This window comes from Arachis hypogaea, chromosome 12, assembly GCF_003086295.3.
Source record: "Arachis hypogaea cultivar Tifrunner chromosome 12, arahy.Tifrunner.gnm2.J5K5, whole genome shotgun sequence".
Lineage (NCBI taxonomy): Eukaryota > Viridiplantae > Streptophyta > Magnoliopsida > Fabales > Fabaceae > Arachis > Arachis hypogaea.
This window is the reverse complement of record NC_092047.1, coordinates 81,393,767-81,404,745: the sequence shown is the minus strand read 5'-3', so window position 1 is coordinate 81,404,745 and position 10,979 is coordinate 81,393,767. Positions and strand designations below refer to the sequence as shown.

The 10,979-nt window shown below is 34.4% G+C and overlaps 1 protein-coding gene across 1 annotated transcript; it reads left to right on the top strand.

Annotated features, from left to right (window-relative positions):
• The first annotated feature begins 1,379 nt into the window (after positions 1-1,379).
• LOC112727572 (uncharacterized) lies at positions 1,380-4,892 on the top strand. The gene is made up of 3 exons (XM_025777371.3): positions 1,380-1,752; positions 2,740-2,848; positions 4,427-4,892. The coding sequence occupies exons 2-3, from the start codon at positions 2,755-2,757 to the stop codon at positions 4,645-4,647; spliced, it is 315 nt and encodes a 104-aa protein (XP_025633156.1). The 5' UTR covers positions 1,380-1,752; positions 2,740-2,754; the 3' UTR covers positions 4,648-4,892.
• Positions 4,893-10,979: the final 6,087 nt, after the last annotated feature.

The window sequence follows — 10,979 nt, the reverse complement described above, 5'->3', positions numbered from 1 at the left end:
TCGAATCTCCGGATACAGGATATTTGGTCGGTTGGTAGGTGGCATTTGGATACTCTTTATTCTCCTTTATCTCAAAATCTAAAAGATAATATTCTCTCTTACAATCCAGATGAACAAGCAGGTCCGGAAGTGGGTTGGTATTGGAGTGGGTCTGCTGCCAAAGTCTATGACTCACGCAATGGTTACTTGTGGTTGTGTAAGCAGCTGTTTGGTTGGGAGGAGAGGGAGAATTGGCTTTGGCTTTGGCGTCAGCTTGTTCCGGAAAAGCATAAGTTTTTGGCTTGGTTGTGTCTTAAGGAGGCTCTTCCTACTGCAAGTTTTCGCTTTAGAAGAGGGATGTCGTCATCGGATAGGTGTCCAAGATGTCTTTCTAGCCAGGAATCGGTTATACATTGTATTCGGGATTGTCCAAAAGCTCAGCTTGTCTGGCAAAGGTTGGATATTCCTTGTCATCCTTTGGATTTGAAGAACTGGTTCTTGTATCATAGCAGAGAGCACCCGTTCAAGTTCTTTTCGGGACTTTGGTGGATATGGCGAGCAAGGAATAACGACATCTTTAATCCCCATGAAACTTGGCCTCCGGAAAAAGTCATTTGTCTGGCATTAACTTCAGAAAAGGAGCTTAGAAATATTTTTGAATTACAACGTATGTCCCTTCCCTCTACTCTAAATGGTTTTTGGAATCCCCCATCCATTGGTACTTTTAAGATTAATTGTGATGCTAGTTATTTTGGTTCGGGTGATAGTGTTGGTTTTGCTTGTGTTATTAGAGATTGTAATGGGAGCTGGCAAAGGGGGTGTTTGGGAATGATTGAGAGTAATAGTATTCTTCAAGGAGAATTGTTTGCTATTTGGAGAGGATATCTCTTAGCTTGGGATGTGGGTCAACGAGATGTTATTTGTGAGACGGATTGTGTGGAAGCATTTAATCTTGTTACTCAAGATGGTTTTGGGTTTATTGATCCACTGGTGCTCAAAATAAGAGATATCATGCATTGGAATTGGCGTGTTGACTTTCGTTTGATTATGAGAGATGCAAACACGGTGGCAGATACTATGGCAAAGATGGCGATGAAGTTACAACTTTCGCATGTGGAGCTTCTTTCACCTTGGGAGGAGTTTAAGAGTAGTCTTAAACGGGATTGTCCCTCTATTTAAACAGTTCCTTGTTTTGTTTCTTTTATTTTTCTTTGTTTAATTTATTTCAGTCACCAAAAAAAAAATGATTATACTAATAAAAACGTGATATAAAATCTCAACTATAATAATATATATTAAAAAATATTAATACTAAAACTTTTTATTTTCACCTCTCTATTTCATATCTATTCCACCTTTTCATTTTATTTATTTACAACATTTAATTTTTTGAGTATTTCAGACTTTTAGTTAAACCCAAGTCTATCCGGTTAAACTTCTGGAGTTGTTAATTTTTGCAGTTCGATATTTTACCTCTCACTTCACAAAATCAGACTCCGTAACCTGCCACCCTCCACTCGGATCTTCATCGACATACGCCCCTTAACACGCACCCTTTAGCAGCCCAAACCATGCGAACTCTAATCCTCTTTCCCTAAGCCTCCGTCGGCGCTTCTGCTGTCGCCTCCAACGCCGATGACTTGCTCCTCTGCTTCCTCCTTTCCGCCAGATCTGCTCGCCATCTCCTGCGTTGTGCGTGGTTCGAATCTGCTGCAGCACGAGCGTCCTGCCTCCGTCACCCATCAGTGCCGTCGCCGCCACCATTAATTGCAGGTTTTCCTCCTTCTCCTTTCTTTTCTTTATTTGGATTTGTGTTTTCTTATTCCATTTTTTTCTTTTTTTTTCCAGCTAGGTTTTCATTTAATTATATCATTGTACCATATTTTTCATTACAAAATTCTTAATCATATCTTAATTAATAAGAAGTATAATGTAGAATAACTGTTTTTTGGCTGGAGTGTGGGTGCTGTTTTGGCTCTATAATGTGTGCTTTGGAGGCTGTGCTTTTCTTAAATTTTGTTGTTCTATCCTTTGGATGTTATGGTATGAGATAGGTGGTTCTAATGCTTCTGCCATGGATTTGGGGGTCTCTGCCCATTGCAATTCTCTGGTCTTATGAATTTTGATTATTGTTCTACCTTGGATGTACACTTGGTTAGGATGGAGCTCTTTTGTTCTTGTGATTTAGCAGTCAAAGGTTATGTGATTTACCTTGTGTATTATCAATGGCTATGTATTCTTATTGAGAAAATATAGGAACAAACTTTTAGTCAGCCAACATTAGCCAACTTTAGTATTTAGGTCTAAAGTTTAGGATTTAAGGTTAAAAGTTTATGATTTTAAGCCTAGAATTTGAGATAGACAAAATAATTTTGAAAAATTGGCTTATGTTGGTTGAAAAAAGTTGATAACTTAGTATTACTCGTTTTCTTTAAAAGAAAAATGAAATGCAAAAGAGGATAAAACTTAAAAGGAAGAAAGAAAGAAGTAAATCTTCAACAAACCTTACAGAGGCTTCTTTCTGGAATAAGGGCTACTAATGTTAGTGAAGAAAAATCAGCACAAGGTAACTCTGTAAAGAACATGGAATGTATCTTAGATAAAGAATATCATATATTGGGTATGTCTTTTCTGATTCAAAATTTGCAACTCTGTTGATGAATTTTGTTGGGAAATTGAAATTTAAAGCACTTTTGCATCTTGGTTTAATATCTTCTTTTTCTTCTTTTTACTTTATTTTTTCTTTTTCTGCTTCGTTAGGGACCAAAAGCAACAATGAGTGTGATTCAGAAGTTTTTCATTGCTTCAATGTTCATGTGGGTTGTCCCTGTTGCAATTCTATATGGTTTTAACAATAATCTGTTTCCTGGTAAGTTTTCATAGTTTTAAGCATTTTTAGTTGTTTCTTTACTGATTTCTCTTTTTTTCCAAGGGGTTGTTGGTTTTGCTTGATAGTTTCATTATCTTACATTTGTTTAAGAGAATGGATGTATATCATTTTCAAGTAAACCCCTTTTTTTACTTGTTTTATGTTTTTTTGTCGAAGAGTTTTTTTTCTTTTAGGGTAAAGTACTATTTTGGTCCTCAATGTTTAGGCCAAATCCTAATTTGCTCCTTAACGTTTCAAACGACCTATTTCTATCCCCAAAAGTTTCAAACAGGTTCAATGTTGTTCTATCATTAAATTTGACACTAATAGTTAACGGAATGAGTGACGTGGACGTTAATAACGTTACTAAGTCATATCTTCTTCCATGTGTTAGAAAAATATAATCAAAGCCTTCTTGTAACACTTCTTCTCTTCAATTTTCTTTTTGTACAAAACTCCAAATTCTAACAATTAATCATCAATGCTTCAAAATTAAAAGAAAAACTTTTATATTAGTGATCATCAGTGGATCGATTTCACTTACATATTGAAATTGAATGCTATTGGCTCTTCAATATGTGAATTGTTTTTGTCAAATTTAATGGTGGGGCAACATTGAAACCTCTTAAAAAAATTTTTGGTTTGAAATAGGACGTTTGAGTTTTTGGGACTGAAATTTGACGTTTGAAACGTTAAGGACTAAATTAGGATTCGACCTAAATGTTGGGGACCAAAATAATACTTTACCCTTCTTTTTAATTGTCGGCCTGATAAAGAGGTTGGTTATGATAACTCATGAACTCGAAGGGAAATGTTATTGCATCTTAAACAATGCATTAAGTTGGAATTTGCCTTTTTAAAGGCATTCAAAATTTCTAGTCAGTGGCAGTTGATTTTTCTCATTGCCTTCAATTTTTAGTGGTATCTGTAAATTGGAAATATGTAATAGTCATTGCAATTTTAAAGTGCAAGTTAGATGCTTTCTTGAATCTTGTTTCTTATTTATGTTTGACATATAGACCAACAATCATACAAGAAACAACTAATCCATTTTAATGTGTTATTTCATACGATGCTGAGTAACCAAGAAAACCATTTATAATAACCAAAGAATGAGAGAATGAATTATCAGAGGGCTTATTCCCCGTTTTTTTTTCTAGGTGGCATTTGGCATCCTTTGTTCTAGCCAGCCCCACCCAGTGGGATAATGGATAAGGCTTTGTTGTTGCTATTGTTGTATTGTTAAGCACATTTGAAATTGTATTTTATCAACATCTTTCCGTGCTTCAAAAGCTGACCATATCAACATAATTCTCAGAACAGAACCCTTGACTCTTGCTATATATTTACTTGTTTATCTGAACTGTTATCTAAATGTTTCCATTCTAAGACTCGTCAAATATAAAGTTCTTGTTTGTGTTATTTATTGGGTTACTTTTCCCTTGCCTTGTGGGAATGGATCTCATTGGTTTTCTTGTTAATTTCATTTAATGTTTCTTGAATGCAATGTAGAGTAGTGTCCCATAATAAGATGTGTAAGATGTAAAACTAGATTACCTTGTTCCCTTTGTGTATCAGGAGCAGACAATTTGTCCCCTTACTCTGTGACACTAGTGAGTGGATTTCTTGCGGTTATATCAGTTAATGTAGTCATAGCATTTTACATATACTTGGCGATGAAGGAACCTGCCGAAAAACACGAGCCAGATCCCAAATTTCTCGCTGAGGCTAAGGCTAGTATGAAGCAGCCTACAACCAATGCTCCGCAATCTTCTGAGTCTCAGAAGAAAGAACAATAGGCTGTGTGCTTAGGCAGTTAGCCCTCTTTGTTGTACTGTTCTTCTTAGGAAGGATAGGGGAGAAGGGGATGAAGGGTGAAGGTCCCGAATTGTGCATATGAAGTTTGCATATGATCCATGTTGTGCAAAATCTGTTTTATTCTGACAGTATTTTATGTATCTACTAATCAATTTGCCGCTCCATTGCACTGGGTATTGACAATTGTTATTTCTTGGTTATAAAATTTTTTATAATTTAAATTGTATTTTGTTGTTAATAATTGATATTGATGTATATAGTTAAAAGTGACGAACTATTTTAATATTACAAAGTTAATTAAATATCCGTATTGCCATTTCTCTAAAGATGAATTTTTTTTTTTTTTTTGTAAATTAAAACCATGAAGTGTTTCATCTGAAATAATATTTTAAAGTATTTTTGGTGATTGGCGTCTTTTCAGTTCAACATATTTATTAAAAAGTTATCTTATCCATTTTACCAAGTTGGCTTCAATGCATTTTTAGTTTGATTAATGCTTTATCTACAAGTAAAGAGAGAATTTGATAATTTTGTAATTCTAAGAAGAAAGGAACAAAAAATGGAAATTGGATTGGGGAGACTGAAGAATAACAAATAACTGAAATAAGTGTGTCTAATTACGAGACATTTCACTTAGTTGCTGTGTCTACGTGTTAGATACTTAGATATATTTTATATACGACACTCATTATCATTCGTCTGGCATGCATATTTTATGTGTTCAGCCGTGTCTTCGAGTTACCAGCATTGCTCGAGAGGGTCTTCTTTCATGGCACCTACATGAGCTTAGTGTGCATCACGAATTCCTGGTTTGCTCGTCATTTCTCTCCTGAAAATAGAGTGTGACATTGAGATGATTTGATGAGTTGCTGTTGGAAGCACGTATTGAGTCTAAGATTTGTTATGTAATTCACTAATTCTTTACCTACCGGTGACGTATTTCACGTTTATTGCTATATGATAGATATGTTACATTACTTCCTCCATGTACCCTCTTTAGAATTTGCTCATCAAATTCACCATTCAGTGTGAATATCTGGGCCTGACGACCCAAGTCTTTGTTTCCTCAGATTTTCGTGTCATGGTGTTACGAGACAGCAGCAATCCTCGATTTGCATATCCATTACTTACTATACAAACCATTATTTTCTTGTTAAATAACGCCAAAAATTTTGGAACTTAATTTTAGTTTTGATCGTGCTGTCATGTAAAATAGACCGGAAAAGCCGTTGACTTTATCGGTTGTATGGCACTTGTTTTACATCTCTCAGATTTTCAATACACTGCATCCTCCACTTTTCTATCTACTCACTTTTGACTTTTGAGAGGTTGGGAACCTGTCGTGTTAACGTTAAATTATGGAAGTTTATAGTGCTGTCACAGAAAACATGCATGTCATGTTGTTCGTGCGTGTTGTGTTGAGATTTGTTATGTGAATAGCGGGCTTGGTGGTATGGACCAAAGTAGTACATTTGAGGTCAAACAAAAAAGCATAGGGAGAAAATTGTCGTGGGTAAAAAAAACCAACCCAAAATAAAAAAAAAAATCTACTATATATTTTACTTTTCCTTGATGTAGTTAAATGCTAATGAATGGTTGTCCTCTAATATTCTATTAAGACGTTTGTGTTTAGGAAAGAAATTTTCTTTCAAGTAAAAAACAAAATAAAAATATTTTAAATCATGGAAATATAAATTAATTTAATATTCGTCAAAAATTGAATTAAGTTAGTAAAATTATATAGATATCCAATAAAAATATTTATTAAATCATTTTAATAATTTTATCAAATTAATTTAATCTCAATAAGTATAAAATTAATTTATATTTTTTATGAATTAAAATATCTATTATATAAACTTTTATTAAATATAGTGGAGTGCTTTTTTGTATAATGTGATACATGCATCCAGGGACGGATCCAGAAATATTATTTTGGAGGGGCCAATAACATATATAATATTAAAAAATTATACAAAAAATTATATAATGTAAAATATATTACAAAAATATATCGATAGAGAATATATTTTAAGTACAAAAAATATGTATGTACTTTTTATTAACGAAGTGGTCGATTCTTCGTATCATAAAATTTATCGATAATAGAATTTGTGTCAAAATTTTCAACAATTTTCTTTTCAATATAATTAAAAGACAATTAGCAAGAAATTAACCTTTCATTTTGTTTATGGGTTATTCTTCACAATATTCATCGCTGAAAAAGATATCTGAGTTGTAATAGTTGAAACGGAGAGAATTAACACCAAATGAATTAAGAAGGACGCTCGCAAGAAGAAAAAAAAATCCACTTTATGGGATTTAAAAAATTTTATTTAATTAAAAAGTAATAATATCTTTTCAGATTTTTTTAATATTGTTACTTATTTTTTTAGATATTAGAAATCATTAATATTTAAGTTAGGCTAGACTTTTATTTATATTAGATTAAATACTAAATAAATTTAAAAGAAAAATTAAATCATACTTAATAATTTAATATTATTAATCTTTTCTTAAAAAAGTTGGGGGGCCGAGGCCTCCACTCGCCCCCGTATGTCCGTCCCTGCATGCATCTGTCTTTGATGATAAACTATTATTTTAATAAATTTTTTTAAGAATTTATATTTTAATTTGTAAAAACAATAAATTGATTTATATTTTTATGATTAAATTTTTCTTTTACTTAAATAAAAATCATTGTGTTATAATACTCCATAATAGAATTATGCATGTAACAATAACAAACTTGAAATTTATGTATGGATTGGACATGTCTCTTCACCAACACATAACAGATAGGGTATTGGTTGAAGTTACGCTGAATTCAACCCAGAAACAAAAAACTCCAGACATAATCGATAAATGTAATACACGAAGTACACACAGTAGAAGGCAATCTAATACGATAACTACATCCAACACAAGGAAATTTAAACATTGTCATGCTTATACCAAGAAAATTAAATTCAATAAGTATATTTAGGCAAGACATTGTTTTCATGCTTCCTTTTTTTTCTATCAACAGTTTTTATGCTTATAGATTTTTTCATCATAATGGACATCCACATCCGGTTACACTAGGCCCATGTCACGAATCTAACACTGCAGTCAACTACATGACCAATTTGGCTAACTAAAAAGGCACAAAGAAAACGTTTACGAAGTCAACTGAAAATGATAGAAAATCAGATGGATTACACTGCCTAGTTCATTTTCCCAATTGATTGACACTTCTATTAACTTTGTTCTTAATTACCTAACAGAAAAAAAAAGTTTTTTTTGGTCATCGTCTTTTTTTTTTGTCATTCTCTATTAACTTTGTTTAAATAGTTTCTCCCATATTAAAATAATACCTGTAACTCAAAGGAATTTTTTCCTCTTTTGGGTTGGCTTGTTTTACCCATTACAATTTTTTCCTAACCCTTTTTTGTTTGACCTCAAATTCACTGCTTTGGCCCATACTACTAAACTCAGTATCCACATAACAAATCTCAAAAATCACAACACGCACAGAGCTGCGAATGGACAAGGATAAAAAGGAGGATGAATAATTGCAAGGAAGAACTGAAAAAGTGGAGTAAATCTACATTTAAACGGGCAGATAAGGAAATAAATAGGTTGAAAGAAGAGTTGAAAAAGTTACAAGATTCAGATTTCACTGAAGAGAAGCAGAATCGGGTACAAGTTTTAAAGGAGAAAATAACAGCATTATGGAAGCAGGAGGAGAAATTTTTGGGGCCAGAGATCCAGATTGAAATGGTTGAAGTGGGGCGATAAGAACACATCCTTTTTTCATGCAACAACCATCTAGAGAAGAGAGAGAAACCACATTGAAAGATTGAAAAATGAAGCAGGTTATTGGTTGGAGGAGAGGGAAGAAATAATGAGGCACATTGAAGAGCATTTTGAAGCATTGTTCACTTCGACTACAAGACAAAGGTATGACAACACCCTAAGTAAGATTCCAGTGAGGGTCACGGAAGAAATGAATAGAGGGTTGATTTCTGAAGTATCAGACGATGAGATAAGGAATGCAGTTTTCAGCATGGGGAGTCTCAAAGCCCCAGGGCCAGATGGCTTAAACGGGTTATTCTATCAGAAATATTGGGAGGTAATCAAGAAGGAGGTATGTGAGGTTGTCAAAGAATTTTTCAGAAGTGGACTACTGCCGGAATATATTAGTGAAACCACAGTGGTCTTGATCCCGAAAATTAAAAATCCAGAAGGACTTAACCAGCTAAGACCCATTAGTTGTTGTAATTTCATATATAAGATTATATCAAGGATTTTAGTGGTGAGGCTGAAAGGACTAATGGAGGACATAATTTCACCAATTCAAAGTGCATTTGTAGGAGGGAGATTGATACAAGATAACGTGGTGATCGTGGAAGAGATATATCATAGCTTGAACAGAAAGGGAAGAAAAAGATCTAATAACATGGCAATCAAGTTAGACATGAATAAAGCGTATGATAGATTAGAATGGGATTTTCTTGAGAATGTATTAAAGAAGTTTGGTTTTAATGAAAGATGGGTGGAATTAGTGATGAAATGTGTGAGAAGTGCCAATTACAGATTTAAGGTCAATGGCGAGTTGTCCAAAAAAATCAAGCCGCAAAGAGGCCTAAGACAGGGTGATCCTTTGTCTCCCTACCTATTCATTTTGGCGGCCAAAGTTTTTACTATTTTGATGCAGGAAGCACAGAATGAAGGCAACATCTTTGGATTAAAGATTGCTCCTACAGGCCCTACAATTACTCATCTTTTGTTTGCAGACGACTATATTATTTTTGCTGAAGCTAAAGAGGAAGAAGCATATCAAATTATTTTAGTGCTGAATGAATACACAGAGGTGTCTGGACAGAGGATAAATCTGAATAAGTCGGGTATCACCTTTGGGAGTCATGTATCAATTCAGAAAAGGGTTGACATTGAGGAGATACTAGGCATGGCATCATGGGAGACACCTGGAAAGTACCTTGGTCTTCCAGCTACTTGGGGAAGATCTCAAACCAAGGCTTTAGCATGGATTGAAGAGAAAATAATGCATAAATTAGAAGGATGGAAGGAGAAGCTATTAAATCAAGCGGATAAGGAAACTCTAATCAAAGCGGTAATTCAAGCAGTACCATCATACGCTATGAACGTCATAAAGTTTCCAAAATAATTTTGCAGAAGAATATGTGCTAAGGTGGCACAATTCTGGTGGGCAGCATCAGGAAGAGACCGAGGTATCCATTGGAAAAAATGGGAATCCATTACTAAGGGTAAGTTGGATGGGGGGTTGGGTTTCAAGGATCTGGAATCACAAAACACTGCTTTCTTGCAAAACAAGCTTGGAGAGCTGTCAAAAACCCGAATTTGATTTGGATCCAAATTCTAAGATCGCTATACTTTCCAGAAGGCAATTTCTGGACAGCCAAAAAAAGGAAAAGGATCATCATGGGTTTGGAGAAGCATTTTGCATGGAAGAGAACTTCTTAGAGCAAGAGGCAAGTGGAGCATAGGAGATGGGTCAAAAGTATACATTTGGAAAGACAATTGGATTGCCAGAAAGAACAAGGCTCTGAATGCAGAAAGTAGTGATGAGACCAAAGTTAGCAATCTGATTATGGAGGGAGAGGGATGGAATGAAAGAAAAATTGTAGGAATGTTTCCCCACGAGATCAGCACAGCAATTTTAAAGACCCCTATTAGTGTCGTGAACAAAATTGATTGCTTGTATTGGCCATGGAAAGAGGATGGGAGTTACACAGTCAGGACGGGATATCATGTGGCTAAAACGGCAAGTCAAGAATTGAACCAAGAAAATCCGTCAACAAGTGAAGATAGAAGGGACCTATGGAAAGAAATATGGAAAATGGATGTCCCACCAAATATCAGAATGCTGCTATGGAGACCAAGCCAGAATATATTACCAGTGGGTCACAATCTATATAAGAGAAAGATAATACAAAATTCAATTTGCCAGGTTTGTTCTAAAGAAATGGAAACAGTGGAACATGCTTTCTTGCTATGCAATTGGGTAAGAGCTACATGGTTTGGGACTGAATGTCAAAGTATTCCAACTAGAGAGACAGTCACATCTATTGGGAATTGGTTATTGGAAAATTTAAGAAAAATAAGAGTAGCAGGAGGCGAAGAATAAGAGAAGAGAATCAGTAATTTTGGGTTCTTGATGTGGGAAATATGGAAGACCAGAAACGACAAACTTTTTCAACATCTAAAAATAAATCCAATGTGGACAATAAAAAAAGCAAATATTATGAAAAATGTTTACTGGAGACTAAGAAAAAAACAAGCAGGAACG

What these genes read in the sequence shown, in the direction of transcription:
- LOC112727572 (XM_025777371.3), top strand. Translation starts at nt 2,755, where the DNA reads ATGAGTGTGATTCAGAAGTTTTTCATTGCTTCAATGTTCATGTGGGTT. An exon ending in TAACAATAATCTGTTTCCTG is followed by an intron (nt 2,849 to 4,426) that starts GTAAGTTTTCAT and finishes TTTGTGTATCAG; the next exon opens with GAGCAGACAATTTGTCCCCT.